Source organism: Varroa jacobsoni, unplaced genomic scaffold (genome assembly GCF_002532875.2).
Source record: "Varroa jacobsoni isolate VJ856 unplaced genomic scaffold, vjacob_1.0 scaffold_1029, whole genome shotgun sequence".
Classification (NCBI taxonomy): domain Eukaryota; kingdom Metazoa; phylum Arthropoda; class Arachnida; order Mesostigmata; family Varroidae; genus Varroa; species Varroa jacobsoni.
The window spans coordinates 102,874-121,982 of record NW_019213931.1 but is presented as its reverse complement, the minus strand read 5'-3'; the positions used below and the strand labels follow the sequence as shown (position 1 = coordinate 121,982).

Genomic DNA, 19,109 nt, shown 5'->3' with positions numbered 1-19,109 from the left:
TATTGCCGGTGACTTTAACGATCGTCTCGACTAGCCGAACTGGAGTCACACTACAGGTTTTCAAGACATGCTCGCGGACTTCGGCTGTTGGGTGCTCAACCCCACCTCGATACCGACTTTTTTAAGATATGGAAGAATTCGGTTCTTGATATATTTGCGAGAAACGTAACCAGGGATAGAGTGAAACTTCAAGCTGAGAATTATTCTCTGTCAGAAAGATCAAGTAGTTGTGCTCACATACCAATGACAATAGACCTCATTAACCAAATTGTATCTGTACTGTAGAATCCCAAGCTTCGTTGCAACAATTAGACGTAGACGAGCTCCTGAAACGCACTCATAGCATATTTCCTATATCTGACGTGGTGCATGTCTAAGCATATGCACAGCATCCGGCTGAAATTCTTTACGATGTAGTCGGTACGGCCGTCGACCGCAACTGACTGAATCTCCAGCTAGCATTTCAGATGCGCCGTAGTTTTGGTACCGTGCCGAACGGCACCGTTTCATAAATGTTTACATACTACTATAGTAATTTAATTCAGCACACTAAGACGCTATTTTGTTAATAACGCCTAAAGGAGAGGGTGATCCAATTACGCTGTTATCATGGCGAAGAAAAGTGTTCGTTATAAGCTGCTTTTCGGCTTGTTGAATAATAGACTGAACAACTACTTAAAATGCGTACACGCCATCTCAACAGAGCCACATGTGTTCCGGAGGGAACGCTTCACAGTAATGGCATGCAGGATTCCGATAGCCGATGTCAAGAGAGCACCGGGTCGCCGCTTAATTTGCTGTACGCAGAGTTCATCGACTTCAGAGCACTCTTCGACTCGGTATATACAGAAAAAAAAAATTATCCTCACGCTGGTCGAGATGGGCGTTTTTATTCATCCGAACTTTTTCTTTTCTTTGAGGTTTGAGAGGGACAGCTCGAGCCCGTTCTTATTCTCCGTCTTGCTAAAGGGCCTCCTCAGCTAAATAAAACAGCCGAAGAAGTCCTGTTGTTGAAAGACTTGTTGATACACGCGACGAATAGGTTCTAAGTGCAGCAAGTTCTCACGCGGTTGCGTAGGGTAACTACGTTTGAAACTGCACACTTGACCAAGGCGGAGGCGATGAAGTTTAGAAGGAGAAACGGACAATGGCTATTGAGATCTTTGAGACTATTGAGAAGGTTAGCTTTTGCCTCCACGAGCTGGTTTTGGTTCCTGGAATCTTTTTCTCCCTAAACTGGCAGAGATTTTACGTGGCATGTTACCGAGATATGCAGAAAGGGCTGCATGGACAATTAAATCACTATCACAATAGAATTGCGTTGTTCCACCCATCTCAATGTGGTTTCGATCGCAAAGTATGAGATATACGTCATTTTAAATGACTTTACAGTGGTCATAGCCTCCTTCCTCAAAAGCAGTGAAAAAAAAAGTGACTAAACATAGTGACCCGAATCTCGCCTCGTATATCTTCTAGTTGACTCACCAATGTTGCTCGGGAAGCTACGCAATAGCTTTGCGCCTCCAACAACGGAAGCCTTTAAGAAGAACTTTGGAAGCTGGCAGCAAATGTTCGTAGAGACTTATAGGAATTTCTTTGCTTCGGATGCGATGAGGTACAACGAGTGTAACGGAATAAACAGGCTAAACAGACGCACCGTCACTCGCTTTGCCGTGGATTGTTTCCATCATGCATTACACAGAAAACCAAGTTTCCATCAGCCTACCGGAATATGTAGGTGCCTCAGATATGTGGAAAATGGTGATAAGTATCATGCAGTTCATCGATTCATAGTGCTATCTCTACAACATATGGAAAATCTCTCAATTTACTTTCATTAGCTCAACAAGATTCGTATATCAATATGACGCATTGTTTTAAATTGTTCTATATATTCTCTCTGACGTCGCAATATTGCGTTGTTGACCTTTCTTTGTCGAGTCTTTGACTACCAACAGCAAAAGTAAGTACATAAAATTTGATCTAATTTCTCTACAACTTACTACCATGTCAAACAGCATGTCGTTTCGGGTAATTTTTTCGTGACGATTGGGAGAACCATTGTATGAGCCCTTTAGATAGAATTGTGATGGTTTACATGGTCGGTCTGGCTGTGCGAGGTAGAGCGGTGAAACCTGCAATATGAAGCGTGATTGTTCGTAGGGCACAAACCTCGTAGAAGTTTCAATGACCTTTAAGTTAAATAGTTTGGTATTAGATCAAAAAGGTGCTTGGTTTAAATAACTAAATTATTTTGATCCCGAGGTATAATATGCAATTTAATGGTTGCATCTGAATCAGCTTACCTAGATGATTTTCTTATCTAATCAGCGATCATTGCATCAGTATTACGCACACCAACTATAAATACCATATAATTATTGTCTTTACTATAAACATATCTTTGCGCTAATTCGTGATATGCTACGCAGATATGGAGTCGATCTGTGACAGTAGATACTCTAAGTGCGCCAATGATATTACATGTTAAGGGGGTCCGCATATTTGTTTGAACTTACTGTTATCTCACGAGATATGCGATCTTAAGGTCCCGATAAATTTGCATCCTAACTCCCGAACTGTACTATTATCGAGAGCATCAACTCCAGCGTTGTAACTTTTCTGCTGCAGAAGTTGTTGAAAAAAGGCAGCCGTTAAGAATTGTTTAAAATTCGCGTTGGAGTACTATGAGAATTTGAAAAGCGCTCCTACTTTAATGTGAATCCCTGCTTCTTTTCAACAAATTTGATTTCATTGAAATTTGGTATCACCACGACGTTAGAGCTACTAGTGATAAAAGGCCCAAGCGCGTGCCGATCAGTACAGACTGTTTCAGATGCCGATAGAACTTGAGAGCTAGTTGCCGCATTATGTGATAATAAAACGTATCTTTCGCTAATTATATAAAGACTAAAAAGAATTGGTTAAGTTGGAAAACCCTTCATTGTATTTGAAGGACTATTTTCGTATTAGCCCGCTGTCAGTTCATGCTCGAAATCTGTTAGATACGACAGGTGTGTCTGACTCTATCTAACTCGATATGCATTATATTAGTAAATGTACTCATATGTTTTAACGACATATTAACTGTTCAAGCTTTGTTTCATTTTTTAACCACACACGTCGCGTAATAGCAATGTTTTGTGTTAATATATTTAGCGATTGCCGAACTTCAGCTATATTTGGATTGAACTATTTTAACGTCGAACTTTTATTATTATTATTACTTTAAAACAGTATGGCTTTCAAAGTTTGAATTCTCTCTATTACTTTCATTCTGCTCACTCTCACAGTTATGGCGTCAGCTAATAGTGAAAAATCTACATTTAGACATATTCATTTCGTTGTTTTAGTGATATACGAAAATCTAATTACAGTGTATACGACCGATTACCATAGAAAGAGCATTGCGTTTTTTCAAAGTTCCAAATTCTCTTCCCCTTCAGCCAGGACGGTGTCTTATCGTTTGTACCGCAGTGTGCGGAAGACTTGCGGTAGCTAACAGGTGAAATTAATGGGATAAACAGCTGAGGAGAACCGTAATTGTGCTATTGGCCGTTCAAACTAACAAGATTTACTGAAATTCCGTGACTGCTTATACTTAGCACCACGGGCCGGACTTAGGCCGAGTTGGGACGAGCTACGAATAGCCATGCCGCTGATCAAGAGTGAAAATGATAAACGGTTTTACCGTCTCATTGAGCTGACTAATGGTTTAAAGGCAATGCTCGTGTCATCTGCACCCCAGCCAGTCGACAATGCTTCGAGGCGGCTGGGTGTCGATTTGTCCGTCAAACGAGTCGGCAAGCAATACGTCAAAGCAAGCGGCAAATTTGGTCGGTTCCTTTTGGCTTTACCTTACCCGTAGGTGTTCTATTTAAAGACATATAGCACTATTCAGGTAGCGGTCCAGCTACACCGAACTAACAACTGAAGATGATAACTAATGTCACCGTGGTCATTTTACGCTTTCGCGATATTAGAGCTTTTGAAAGGTCGCAGCCTGTAACTAGGGGGCACGCTGTGCCCATTATAAGATGCTTGTCTAGCCGGAATTAGAACAATTAATAGAGGACGGCGTTTTCGACGTAGAGTTCTCAACACTCTGAAAATGCGCATTGAAACTTCTGTTGGCCTATTGCAATGTTCACTGTTTGCCTTCCTTATTGCAACGTTTAAACTATATAGCCACCATCGCAGCGGTTCGTATTCTAAGGGCGGCACAATGATAGTTTAATCTTCCTTTAATCGTGTTCAAACGCAGCTATCGTAGTTATTATCAAATTGGTATTGTATTTCAAGTGTGTGGGGGTTACAGAGAAAAGTTGACCCAATGATGTGGGTCACACTCCACTTCGACGTAAATTTCAAAGCGTACTTCATGATTCCGAAATACTAATTAGATGCTCAACGATCTTTAAAACCTATTAGCGATGACAGCTCTTGATTCGTAATAAATATATAAGTTCAATTATTTGATAAAAATGTTTAACAGTTATTATTCATTAATATTGTACCACAAAATGTATTGAAACGGCTCATTTTGTGAGGAAAAATCTGTTTTGCCAAAACTTATCACGAGTAAGGGTTCCTATTTGGAATATTTATTGTGTAACAACGCGTTCTAGTAGTCTGTTTGCACTGCAGCATGGCAAAAGTGAAAATTTGCAAAGAAGTTTTTTTGCACATTTCAGACATGTAAATTTGTAATTAACTTTCAATGCGTCATAACGTTACAGGATCAGAATGCAATAAATCGATTTGTTCAAGCACTTACGATGAGATACGATGCCGAACTGAAAAAATGGCGGCCGCCGCTCTGGTGGTGAAAGCCGGAAGCTTCCAGGTTAGTTGGGGTAAAATCGCCGGTAACACCAATAAGAAATCGTTAAAAATATTTATTATTTTTAGACCTGCCGTTTGTTAGGTAGGAATACGTTTCGCCAAGCCCTTGTCCCAATCGTTCTAATCCAAATAAGACAAGGGCTGGGTTATGAACCGCGTGCAAAAAAATCTTTAAGGAAATTACTAAATCACGAAAACACGCAAACTCTCGTGTCGAAAAGATTTTTTACGCTGTTTTTTTTTTTTTTTTTTTTGTTTAACGGCTTGAAGCAGGTAATAATGGCCTGCAATCGTCGTTTTATTATGTCTATTCAAAGGGTTGTTTTGTGCATAACTATAGTTCCTTGCGTTCAAGATTGTCGCAAAATATTATTGCTCCTCAGTATCGATCTTGTGCAGGAATGTCTTCTCCGTTGCAGCTTTGCCAGCGGGGAACTGGTGAAGAACGCAGTGCCGCATATCAATTTTTTTGGGTCCTATCCTTTGATCACACAAGAAACTTAAACTAAAAAGTCATACTTTTGCAAGCTCAACACAGCCTAGGGAAGGCCTCACACAGACAGGAAACAAGCACCTTTTGACCGACCTAAAATTATTTCAAAACGTTTACCCTCTCACGAAAGGCCTTGTAAATCTTCTTACCGTTGTACAACGATTCTAGGACAGAAAACCGTAGTGTTAGGTGCAATTTTCAGGTTGAAGAAATACCAATCACACCGTTTACAGCACGCAGTAGCATAGCCGCAGTAAGGACTAAGTGAAATAAGAACATTATTATTTCTGGAGCTATCATGTACCTAGCTATTTTAGGATCTGGATTGCAATCAGATTCCTCCTCGCCTAAGCAAATACAATTTATCTGCACAAAAGATGTCTGTAAGACCCTGATTAATCTGTTAGACTGAGCAACTAGGATTCTTGTGCATGGCATGAAAATACGTACTAATGCAATCCTAACTGATCTCAATCTGGAAGTAGCTGTTTTGCTATCTATGCAGTTGTTAATTATATGAAGATTACACGACGCTGTCAGTCAGCGCTGTGTACTTTTCCGCACAGAAACGTCCGGGTTTTATCTGTATCTCCACACTTAGTAATGTTTTTTTTATTCATTAGGATCCACCGCATATAGCGGGTCTCGCTCATTTCTTGGATCATATGCTACTCCTTGGGTCGGAAAAATATCCGAAGGAAGGCGAATACCTTCAATTCATTTGTAAAAACGGCGGATCTATAAATGCTACCACCGCGGTTGATATGACAATGTTCCGATTCGACACATCTCAAGCCGCCTTTCCGACAGCTCTGGACATGTTTGCAAATTTCTTCATAAAGCCATTGTTCCGAGAGGATGCCATCGACAGGTTTGTACTTATCTTCTTCGATCTAATTTTAATCAGGAAAATTCAGGTTGTGACTTTCAATCATATAGATGACATCGTGCTCAGTATTGATCGATAGATCTGTGTAAAACGCTTTGAGTAACTATACCTCCTTTTCTAAAAGAGTCCCTATAAAAATCAGAGCTAGGTCAGTGTTTTTAGCATGGTAAGACAGCCATAACGGTGCATCTTCTGCATGGCTCCTATTTTTTATATTTGTCCCTCACTAAACAATAAAACGTAAAAAAACAATAAAACATAAACGATAAAAACATTACTAATAAGTGTAACATTTTCATCCTAAATAATCGATCACAATAACTCTATCCCTAGAAATTCCTAGCATATCCTTACAGCCTTCTGGCTTATAAAAATTTAATTAATGATCTAGCTGGAAATTAACGTGTCTTAAAGTTATGTGCTGCGTACTACTGCTTTGTTTATGTAATTACACATACAGTGTAGCTCGTATCAATGGCAGCGATTAAATTAGTGATCTGTGGCTTTTATAACCAAAGACCACTTTAGCTTTAACTACGACGGATAAAAGTGGAGGACGGTAAAGGAAACCAATTGATGCTCATCTGAAATAATTGACAGATTGTTTTATGTGGATCAGCTGAGACATTTTTTACCACTGAACAAAGGTCGCAATTCGCCTTAGAAGACTGACGTAGGTAAGCGTTCCGGTCTTCACACACAACGGTGAATTAAATACTGAAAATGAAGATTTTGGACAAGCTTGTTGTTGGCCGTCATTTTGGCAAAGTCAGATGTCGAATTGATTAGTTTTGTTTTCATCGCACTTAGGCTACACTTGTAGGGCGTGTAGTTTTGATCGGGTGTGTAACTTCATTATTTTTATAGTCGTTTTATACCCGTACTGCCAATTTAAGGCGAGAAAGTAAACCATTTCATCGTTCTTTCCTTCGCCCGTTTCTACATGGATCTTCGCTTGACATTCCAGGTCGAATGTTAAGGCGCACCCTAAAGACCTTAAGTTTAGGCGGAAAATTAGAGCTGTAGAAATATCTTGGAATTTCGTAGATTTTTGAACAGGCACGTATGTACTAAGTGTCATTCGTAACGGTCATCTTTCTCATATCTATCGTTTACTAGTCAAAGTATTCTTCTTTTGATTCACAAACGATCGTTGTGTTAGTCGTGCGTCAAGTGATATTAGTTTACACGTGTAGACCTGTTATAGGGTCGCTCAACTAGTCACATACGAAAACCCCAGCAGGTTTAAATTTTGCACCGATAGCGGGTTAAGTTTTAACCAGGTTAAGGGCTTAAAAAGGCTAAGGAATTCAAAGGATTCGGAAGACGCAAAAAGATGAATGGTTGAAGGTTACCTGGATGATCCAATTGGTCTTGTTAAGATATGGTAATGATTGTTTAAAGCATTTAGATATAAATCTCATTGAATATGTTCAAATTTGCCGTATTTTGAACCTTCGTTAAAAGCAGGAAGTGTATCTAACGTTAAGAGATCGAACATTAGATGAACCACGTTAACGTTTTGATGATGACGCGTCGTTTCGCGCCATGGCTGCAAGTTCGCTTATATCCAGTAGTTCTGCTTTCGGAGAGCATTCGTAAAATCATAGCCGAAACGAGCAGAATTAAGCTTACCGTCTCATATTTATCAAAAATTTATTTCTGTCCAAAATCAATCATATTAATATAAGTAGTTTGCAATATTAAATTACTCAGCCCTTTCGATCGTACCTTGCACACCGCAGGTACGACTCTATCCATTAAGACAGAGTTACTTTGTAAGTAACATAATACTTTGTAAGTATATAATATTATTATACTAAGAATAATTAACCAGAGAATGTATTCAATGTTTGCAGTAATTCAACGAGATAGTTAAATCGCCTATTAGGTATATCGGAAAGCAATATCAATTTTTGTCGCAGAAACAGCGTTTCACTCAAATTCTAGCGGTAAATTCAGCAGTTTATTCTTGAATTTCGGTTAATAACAAAGGGTGGTAATTCGTTGGTACGATGTCAACGTAAAACGGAGAGTTAAAGTTTTTACAGATCAGACTTAACGATTATGTGCGGCGTGGTATTATTGTGTAGAAAGATGACTTTGCTTGGTTCTCTGATTCTTTCTACTGATTAGCCAAATTATTTGATGCAACTGGACATATTCATATGACCGTCTCATCATTTAAGTTTTTTTTTCAGTGTATAAAATTCGCTCAGGTCCCATGAGGGTCTGGCGTAGCTCTAGGTTTAAATGCACCTCCCAAAGTCGCTCGTTCGCCTCTCTTCATTTCATACTGATGTAGAGATACCACTTCTCAATAGCTGTAAGAATTTTGTGTAGAAGCTCGGTAGCAGAGGGCATCTTCTAAAGCAATGGCAAGCAGTGTTTGGTGTTACACTTCAGTGGGTTTATAGGGCGCCGAGACTCTCAATTTTTTAATCTTTATATTTAATTTACTCATATACATATATATATATTTAATGAAGCTGATTACTAATCGTCGCATGAATTTCAACTTTTTGACAAATCCTATTGATCCCGGATGGCTGACCACAATGAAAAGCATCTTTGAAACTACATTCTTAGGTTTGGTGACACGGACTTGCCAGGAAATTGTTTTCTTAAAGGACCTATGAAATGGTATGGCAACATATAAGCGACTTTAAATTCCTAATAATAATTTCTTATTTTTCCTGCTCTTCTTTTTCTTCTGGTTATCGTCCGCCAAAACTGAAATGTGGCAGCATGATTGTAAGCTATGGTTGTCATGGCAACACGCTAAAAAGAGATGCGCATTAGCCAGACTACGTCGCCATGATATATAGAAGTATATGCACCATAAAGAAAACAAAAGCAAAGAGAACATCTAATCAAAAAGCGGACTTTTTTGTTGACCTGGTGTAGTTTCGAGCCAAATTTCAGCTGCCCTCCGACGAAAACAAGTATTCAGAATCGCATTTCGGTATTGCCTTTAACATTTCTTGTGGTATAATAAATGAAAACAACTATTTGAAGTTGATAAAATAGGGCTTTGCGGCTATCGGATTAACGATGTCGGCGGCTAGATAACAACTTCCTTTTTTCCTCTTCATAAGTCCCTTTGCATCTGTTAACAATGTCTGACATGTTTACCGTTAACGGTTACAATTTCATTAGAATCCTTCCCATACTCTACGTGTAACTACATCCTAGATATGTAAAGAGTAGGTATTAAAGACAACGCGGTAGTATCTAGGTTCTCTCACTGCGAAAAGCGACGGACGAAGTTCGGTCCGTATCGAACCGTCTCCTGTCTCTAAGAGAAGAAGAATATGCGATATAAGTAAGAATGCGAAACCCAATGTAATCGCTTCATCTCTATCAAATATCAATTGAGCTGCCTCTTGCTTTCTGGTAAGAAAAGGTTTTATGCTTCTGGCTACCTGTTCGTTGACTATAGGGAAGTGTGCGCAGTGGAAAGCGAGTTCCAGCTGGAGCAAGTGTCGGACATTCGTCGAGCGAAAGAAGTCTTGGCTCGACTGGCCGGTGACGATCATCCCATGGGTCGGTTTGTCTGGGGTAACATAAGTACGCTAAAAGACGGACCGCGCGAAAAAGGCTTAAACATACGAAATGAGCTGATCAACTTTTATAACAGTGAGTTCAATTAACTGTTTGTCGCAATGAAGATGCACGTTCTTTGTATTTCTGAATGAATGTACAATGCCTATGACAAATGTTTTGGTTGGTCAAGAGAAGTGTTCGATATCTGTGCAAAAATTACATAATAGACATTACTTAGAACGAGTTAAAAATTCATTGTAAATGTAAGTTTAGTGGGATAAATTTTAAATTAATTACACTTCATTTGTGAACCTAAAAATTGATGAACTTTTCTGTTGCGGCAAAAAAAATCCGTTGCCTTCTCATAATTCTCTTTAGCTTTTACGAGCCGTTAAAACATATTGACGGCACAACAACATCGTTCAGTTTGATCGCTTGCTATGTAATCACGAGAGCTGAAACTGTTGATAGTTGACTTTAGTGTTAATTTTTTACTGCGAAAAAGAATAACATGACTTTTCGAAAACATCTGTTATCCGCAGCTCCTCTAAACAGAAAAATTATTCCTGCCTAGAGCTTCGTCAATGGGAGTTTCGTAAACGAGATACCTCATATACACTTCAAAAAGATATCTAAGCCTCACAAATCTCACGCCCATACAGGCAAACTTAAGTGTCGATTTTTTTTTTTTGAATATTCGTGGTCTAAATTGTAGCTCTGATCGCATCAGTAGTGAAGGACTGGTTTTTAAATTTTTTTTGTGATGTCTGCTTATGTGTCTTTTACACTACTATCGATATTCAATGAAATCTTAGGAAAACGCAAGTTGATTAAACGAAATAACCATTTGGTTTTTAAAATGTGGGCAAGCGTTAAGTGATTGCACTTCACTCCATAATACTCATTTTTCCTTAAACATTATTCATCGCTTTCGTTACCCGCTTTTGAAAAAAAGGAGACATAAGATACAGTTGCATCAGGCCCGTGATTTCAGATTACTACTCGGCGGACGTCATGACTCTATGTGTACAGTCGAAGCATACCCTGGATGAACTCGAGCAGTTTGTCCGAGCTTCTTTCAGTCCGGTTCCACGACAAAAAAGAACACCAATAGAATACCCAAAAGAGTTGCCTTTAAAAGATAATCAAAATTTTTGCAAATTGTTCAAGATTTTGCCCGTAAATCGAATACTAACGGCGATTTTAAGCTGGGTCATACCATCACAGAGTAGCCGTTATATGTCAAGATCTCTTGATTACCTATTGTATGTCGTTGGCCATGGCGGGCACAATGGAATCCTTGATCACTTGCGTAGGCGAAACTGGGCTTTTGATCTAGCAACCGGACCCGTTTTGGACGGCTTCGACCACAATGTCATGTGTGCCATTTTCACTATAAATATTACGTTAACTGAGAAAGGAGCGAGTAATCTGGGCGAGGTACTTCGGCTTGTTCATCAGTATTTGCATATGCTGCGAAAGAAAGGCCCACAGTGGTGGCTGTGGGAGGAACTTCAATACATGGCTCAGATAGACTTCCGATATCAGGGCGAAGAGGACCCAGCGGACTACGTGTGTCGTGTGAGCAAATCAATGCAGATATTTCGCGAGGACCACTTTCTCTGTGGCGACGATCTCTACTTCGAATATGATCCAAGTAATATCCAGGATCTAATGAATCAACTAACTCCAGATTGTTGTAACACAATTTTCTTAAACCATAATTTTCATAAGGACTCGGACCAATTTGTGCATCGCGAGCCATGTATGGGGGCAATATACAAGATTGAGGACTACCCTGAAGAATGGACTAAGCTATGGAATGATGATCCAAGTTTTCAGAAACAATTTAACGTCCCCGAACCTAATCAGTATCGTCCAACTGATCTGTCAATTAAACAAGAAGCTTCATATGGGAGCGAGCCGTATCCTGTGGTTATCCTTGATAGACCGCGGGCTCGATTGTGGTATCGCAAGGATCAGAAATTTTTTGTACCCAGAGCCTTTGTAAATTTACACTTAATAACAATGCTACCATACATGTCGATCGAAGGCGCTATATGTGTCGAGATTATGACGCACGCGCTTGTACAACGATTAGGTCCTATCAACAACTACGCAGAGATGGCCTCACTTCTATCTGATGTTAACGGCTTCAACTGGGGAACGACAATTTGTGTTGGAGGTTTTAACCATAAACTGCCTGTGCTGCTTGAAAATGTTTTAGATGCTTTAATTCGGTTCGATTTTTCCGACGATCTATTCCACATGATTAAGCTCAAACTTGGAAAACTATACCACAATAAGGTTTTGACAAACAGCCGTTACGGCTACGAGGTTTGCGCAGCCGTCATCCATAGGAGCACCACGGTGGACAAACGACGAGAGGCACTTAGATCTATAACAAAGTACGACGTTATCGACAATACAAGACGACTTTGTGCTACTGCATTTGTCGAAGCATATGTTCATGGAAACCTTACATCAACCGAAGCACGCGATCTTATATCTAGAGTGGAAATGAAATTCTCAGCCTCTCCTCTTGACAGAAGGATGAATCAGCACTCGCCCGTCATTTCTGGAGAGACGTATGTCCGATGCTTGGGCATCAACCCGGAGGATAAGAGCTCGAGAATCGTTAATTATTATATCTATGGGCCGGCGCACTTCTATGAGGAAACAATGATGCAAATACTGGTAAAGCTTATGGAACCCCACTGTATTATACAGCTGCGGACGAAGCAGCAGTTTGGTTATGATGCTTGCTGCAGCATGTATAACTGTGGCGGGGTTATCGGCTTTATAGTTTCCGTATCTCCAGCGGCTTATAAGTTCACGTTAAGTTATGTCGATGAAAAAATCGATGATTACATCGACAGCATGATCAGGATGATAACAGAACTCGGTCAGGCTGAGTTCAACATGGTCAGAGATGCTCTGATAAAAGCTAAACAACGAACTGATCTGTCCATCGCGGGGGAGCAACGGCGACACTGGGAGCGAATAGTACAGTTCGATTATATGTTTGAGCAGAACCAGTTTGAGGTAAAGTTTTTGCGAACATTAGACCTTAATCGTTTCCGTCGATGGGCTCTCCGAGTTTTGCCTGCAAGAGGTCGTGACCGAAGGAAGCTGTCGGTGCAGATTGTCGGCCATGGTCAAGTCGCACTCGAAGAGTGTGTTGGTGGAGAAGACATCTGGAAGGAACTTCAGCAGAAGGATGTTAAGAAATATAATTTAGACATTGATCAACCAATTCCGCCAATGAGGATGCTGGCCCCAAAGACTGGCGGGCGGAAATTGTACGTACGCGATTTTGAAGCGTATGTCAATCATTGCGAATATTATCCGCCCGCAAAAAGAGATCCTCGTGCACGAATGGACTTCTAGCTATACCGATTTCCATTGAACCAATAATAAACATAACGACTGTGTAATAATATCAATATATAATAATATAATAGTATGTGGTAAGCGATGACCACGGCCTGTAGCAATAAATACAGATAGTGAGCCTAGTGTTTACTATAGTGTGCAATCTCGTTGTGTGGGAGGTTTAGAAAAGACCTCGCATTACACGGGAAGCGAGGTTTGGATCATGTGCATTATATTACCTCTACAATGTGCCTATACGGGTGCACTCATGGGGAACCTTGCTTAGCTCAATTGTGCGTCGTTTTTGGTACTGAATCTTTACTTGCTTCAGACGCTACAAAAGGAAATTAGACACTTGATAACAGTACTTTTTATTATTAAACAGAACGTTTCGTACAAAAATCATAGTTAATAGTTGGTACCATCTTGAAAATGCACATTGAAACTAAATATATTCCATGACATATTGACTCATGTTGTGAAGAAAAACAACAAAGAAGTATATAGGCATATATGTAATATATACCTATATACTTCTTTACCTCTGATTTCTAAGTAAAAGATATATGGTGTTTTCTTTACAATACAACCGAGTTAGAATATTTGTTTTTGTTTTAAGTATACATTTATTGAGTGAATTATATAACTACTTACGTTATTGGCGGTTATGAAAGATTGTGCTTAATAATATCAAATATTTTTATCAATAGTTTAATTTAGACGCCGTGGCGTTGTTTCTACTCGATATCAAAAAGCCGTTTACATTTTAGAAAACTGCATCATAAAACTTATAAGGTGGTCTAGGATTAAAGGGTGGAGAGGCAGTAGCCTGAAACCATTTTTAGGTTACTTTTATGCTTCATAAAGCAGGTACGTATTTTAATAAATAATAGGTGCGATATGAGGCGTAAAATCAATGGGGTGGGCTGAATAATTAGCACTAAGTGGTTCATATATTGTGTATATATAATAAATAAACCTTTTATTGCAACCCAAATCTGCAAAATATTTCAAATGCGCGAACGTCACCTGGCGAAACGTCAGACAGAATAACGTTAAAGAAAACCCATTGGTCTTTTTTTTTTTTTTTATAGTATATTGGAAATAAAGTTTATTTACGAAAAAATTGTTGCTAACTATGTACGTTTTGTTCTTATCACAACTTCAACAATCAATATCTAGCCGAACGGTAGTAAAACATCGCCCTATCTTCATTCATTGGGATTATTTTAGCATGAAGACTTTATTCGATAAAAGCAATAATCTCGTGTTCATCAAGCTGTTCGCTTCATCAAGCTTTCCTTAAGTCAGCGTCTACCTACACGGGTGATAATACTCGTTTAGCATCAGAAGTACTAAGTCCTCAAGGGAAATTGCCAGTAAGAAAGTATGTATGCGTATCTGAGGCATTCATTTTGGCTAATGCAGCTATTTTATTACCTCGTACAACGTAAACTGTACTTTTATCACAAACCTACATATGTTCACATTCGTCCGACGACAATCGTTTGGCCTTTATCGTGGAATTCCGATTGTCCACTGTAGCTTTGGCTTCTTGAGTTGTGTCACAGGGACCCACTTACCTTCGTATATACGTATTCAACCTAAGTTGTAGAAAACTATCCAAGTTATTGGAAAGGCCCATAGCAATCGCAGGCAGTGTGGTACTACTAGCGTGTCACTACGACCTTCACCAAAAACTAGATCCATTATCATAAATCCCACTAGATCGTAATGAAACGAAGCTTACGGTTCGCGTCACACTAGGAACTACACTACAGAGTGCTCTCGCTCAAAGCATATATACCAGTGAATTACCTACCAGTGAGCTAAAATATTCCCTAAGAAGTACGTGACTGATATGAGTATTTACGCAGAATACCGTTGTATCCCCATTTAGATTAACCGTACGAGTTTTTTTTTTTCTTACAGTGTCTTACATACACGGTCATAATTATATAATCGACGTGTTCAATTGAGATTTTAGGTATTACTGGATAGCTTAAAAATGCAGTATTTTCGTACTAGGTGCTTCAATAAACGCTTCCTTCATATTACTAAAATACTCTACTGGTACTCGTTTTGAGTTTTCGTTGAACGTTTACGTCGAGTTCTACGTCCACTATCACACTGTAAGGCGTTCTTATCAGTTCTTACAGTTGGCTCCCTGTACGAAACCAAGTTTATCTATACCCGGATTCGAACCTACACTACAACATATCCGTAAAAGTAGGGTGAAGATACTTTACACACTAGGCTATCACGGGAACACAGTGGTATCCCATGGGTCCATAAAGAATTGGCAGGCATTTTCAAACTGCTGATTGAGGGTGGATTATAATTGCAAATGTTGCCTCTTGTACTTCTGATGGAGTTTTTCACAATTAACCGGATCCGGTTGTCACAGATTAGTGGTTAAGTATCCGCTTGATATTTTCTGTATTTGACGAACCCATAGTTTCACGATCTTCCAGGTGTTCTTTATAGAATTAACATCAGCCAAATATGCAAACTGCGGCAGCACTTGAATATTATTATTAGGATACGCCGATATCTATGACAAGGCGCCCCATCGTGCATGAAGACGTAGTCACCGTCAGTACACCATCCCCGTGCCAAAGGCATCCTGTTCTTCAGTATATTACTGTGAATGTTTAATTTTCGGCATGACACAAATCTCGGAAAATCTTCCACCCATACGTTTGAAGCTGTGATGGGAGTCTTTTCAAAAATTTCCCGAACAATATAATGACAACAATGAAAAATGTCTGAGAAACAATCTTTCTCAGTAGTTATTCAGCGACGGCAACAGTCGTATTAGACGTTGAGACGAAACGCGTTGGCTGTACATAACATGAGGTACGAGCACGAAATGCTGGATCCGATGAAACTAGATTATAGCGAGCTATTATACAATTGTTGACGTACAATATGTCAGTGTTAGCTATCGCATAGTTTACCAGCAGTTTCTTTCTCGACACACAAGCCATCAGTATAATGCAACATAACGCCGCTTCCGTAAGCCAGAATTCGTTGAAGAGTATCTGTTGTGTACTGCTCGCCTACAGGCAGGTTTATCTCAACTCAGGAAACATTCTGGCTTCCGTTGGGTTGTCGTCGGAAGAGATTTCAAAGAGGCACTACATAGAAAAAGAAACATAAAAGGGCACACGTTTTACCAAAGACTTAGGTGACGTACGAAGGTTGTATAAGTGGCAGTGGCAGAAGGTACCCATAGGTTCGATCGAGAATACAAGGGACAAAGGGAATTTGCTTTTTTATTAAATAGAAGTTACGTTCAACACGTGTTATTAAATCACTCGCGGTTCCATAAGTCATTGTTCTAGAACGTGGCTTTGAGGGTAAACGATATAATATAACAATTTATGTATGGGATATGCTTACACACACCTTTAGCTTGCGATTTTCATATTAGGAAAAAAACCACAATGTTCAAGTTTATTGAGGTAACACATAGAATGTGTTTTGTGGGAATACGGAATATTCATACACGCTTTAATAGCAATTTCTTTTTGCTTTGACTGAATGTGTGCAATTTGCTCTTGCTTAAAATTGCAGAGTCATTCTTCATTAAGTAATAACGCAACGTTCATTTTATCTAAATATTTATTCATAGACAACATGACCGACGACTTGGCGGCATCACGGTATCACACGAGGGCAGTTCTCATACTGTTCCTTTCAGATTTCAGCAGGTTAGGTTTAAAGGGTAACTTGCCACAAATCTTTAGAATGCTATTTTTTTCGCAAGCGTTTGTCCATGCACGTGGAAACTAGCTCAGAAAGGTACTCCTGAATTCGCTTAGGTTCCGTACTTGCCTGGATCGCGTGCGACATACGGAAATGAGGTTAATAGAGGTCAAAGATCAGCCACAAAACTCCATTGTCAGCTTTCTGCCTTACCATGTCGTACGATATTTGCATATAAATGAAAAATCAATATAGATTTTTTGATTAGCCACTGGGACGTCAATGTTCTGTTATTGGCGTTGCTGCATGTTTCTTTAGACTAAAGATTATTCCTATTTGTTGCAATATTTTTGGTTGGGATACTGGGGGAACTTGATTATCATTTTGTCTGGGGGAACTTAGAATTATTTTGTCCATTCCAAATATTTGCCTCACACTAGACAGACGTCAGCTAGGCAACGATAGTTTTCGGCAATAAAACATTTTAAAGGGTAAGAACTTCTGCATGAATAGGTAATATAGCTGTTGGTTATTGGATTTCATACTACATATACTCTACGGTAGTCACACTGCTCACAGTGTAGCTCCGCAATATGTGAATATTTATTGAAATGGTTTAAAAATTCGCTCGAATCTATAATTTCCATAAGGTGGAATTTTACGCGGAAATAAAATCATAAATACGGACTAAAAATGTTCTCCACTTCGCTTTTCTATCTCCGAAATGCCTTCTTTGAAGCTTCGTTAATATTCAGAAGAACACGACCTAAACCATTTAAATACTATAGAACACGACCTAAACCGTTTAAATACTATAGGCTAGAGAGATACACAGGCTTGACGCGATGTTCTAATGTTACTATTTTAGATTCACCTGAGTTTGTTAGTCTAAGTAGCAGTAATGTGGCACAAACGTAACTCCTCTTGTAGACCAGCGTCCACATACGTATTTCTTTTTGTATAGGAAATGCATTAATACCCGTGGCTCATGGACGACTCGATGAACTTCCGTTGTTTATTCACGAGTTCCTACATTTAGCTTCACCGGACCAAACCTCGTAATTTTCTATCGTACTTAGTCTCAACACGGGCCTTGTCGTTAGCGAGAATGCAGCAACGCCTGACCTATGATATCTAATATATATTAATTAAATATTGTTTTGAAAGCTTACATTGTCGAGGAAATCGCTTATTCGTTGTCGGCAATCATGTGTCTTTCTTCATTGAGGCCTTTTCAATTTTCTCGCTGTGTACCTTTTCGGCGAGCTGTTCTTTCAGTTCCGCAATCTTCTTTTCATATAGTAGCTTACTGTTATTCCAGTCCTTCCTTAAACGCGTAGCTTCTTCCTGAGCTTGGGAGAAATTGTTGGCAAGTCTGGTCTGATTTTTTGCCATTACTCCATTTAACTTCTCTAATGTTTCTTTTTCTTGTTTAAACTCCTGCTGCTGCTGGGTCAATTCTTTGACCTGCTTCTTGAGTTTTGCTTTCTGTTCTTCCAGATCACGATTTTCATTTTCTAGCTTTTTCTGCTTTTCTTCCAGTGATTTTAAGTCAACATTCGAAGTAGTTGCGACCATTTTGGCAAGCTGTTGCCCTAGTGCTTCCTTTGCATTTCTCAGACAAGTATTCCTTACTTGCCATTCATCTGAACGTATTTTACTTCTAGCGATCTCCGCGTCAAGTTGGTCGCTAAGCTTTAGGAGATGCCGATTTTGATACTTCAGTTTGATTTAAAATGATCATATGCAATCAGCAAGCGTTGACAAACATAGTATGGTTAGAATTAAGGTCGACGCTTTGAGAAATAACTCTATATACATAAAAAGTAAATAAGCTCATTTACTACAAACTCAGGTTCTAAGAATCAACTGGTAAGTCTCGAGCACGTAAATAATATCTGTAGCGAGTGGATACCGTTATAGCGCTGTGATCGGCTTTGGACGGCACAGTGCCGGGCACAGGTAAGCATAATAATTTAGAAATAATGTCTTGAAATTATATAGGATCTGAAAAATAATTTTGAAATTGTCTGGTTCAGTGAGACTGTACTATAAAATATAGAGATCCAATGATACACATAATGCCACAATAGTGAGTTTTCCTTATTGTTCAGAAAAGGATATATCTATCAAAAGGAGTATTATACTGTAAAGACTATCTAAAATGGTCTGACAAACACGGAGTTCACGGACAGGGTATTTTTGAAAAAAAGATTATTAATAAAAACATTCATATTGAAATCGATACGC

At 39.2% G+C, this 19,109-nt stretch overlaps 2 protein-coding genes across 5 annotated transcripts in view; one reads left to right on the top strand and one right to left on the bottom strand.

Moving 5' to 3' along the window:
• The first annotated feature begins 3,368 nt into the window (after positions 1–3,368).
• LOC111265936 (nardilysin) lies at positions 3,369–14,213 on the top strand. The gene is made up of 5 exons (XM_022842970.2): positions 3,369–3,836; positions 4,740–4,846; positions 5,962–6,209; positions 9,670–9,866; positions 10,768–14,213. The coding sequence occupies exons 1-5, from the start codon at positions 3,653–3,655 to the stop codon at positions 13,161–13,163; spliced, it is 3,132 nt and encodes a 1,043-aa protein (XP_022698705.1). The 5' UTR covers positions 3,369–3,652; the 3' UTR covers positions 13,164–14,213.
• Positions 14,214–14,259: 46 nt separating this feature from the next.
• LOC147752748 (uncharacterized) overlaps positions 14,260–19,109 on the bottom strand; it is a 14,778-nt gene continuing 9,928 nt past the window's right edge. Inside the window, exons 6-7 of one of the 4 annotated variants that reach the window (XM_086970734.1) lie at positions 18,032–18,578; positions 14,260–16,288 (exon numbers count right to left, since the gene is read on the bottom strand). In XM_086970734.1, coding sequence (XP_086826860.1) covers positions 18,066–18,578 — 513 coding nt within the window. In that variant the 3' untranslated portion in view covers positions 14,260–16,288; positions 18,032–18,065. Of the gene's footprint in view, positions 16,289–16,724; positions 17,068–18,031; positions 18,579–19,109 lie in introns of those variants that run through there. The other 3 variants (XM_086970733.1, XM_086970732.1, XM_086970731.1) reach the window with 3 other exon arrangements.

Coding starts and splice junctions, on each gene's coding strand:
- LOC111265936 (XM_022842970.2), top strand. CDS start 3,653: ATGCCGCTGATCAAGAGTGAAAATGATAAACGGTTTTACCGTCTCATT. Junction 4,847..5,961: donor TGAAAGCCGGAAGCTTCCAG/GTTAGTTGGGGT, acceptor TTTATTCATTAG/GATCCACCGCATATAGCGGG. Junction 6,210..9,669: donor CGAGAGGATGCCATCGACAG/GTTTGTACTTAT, acceptor CGTTGACTATAG/GGAAGTGTGCGCAGTGGAAA.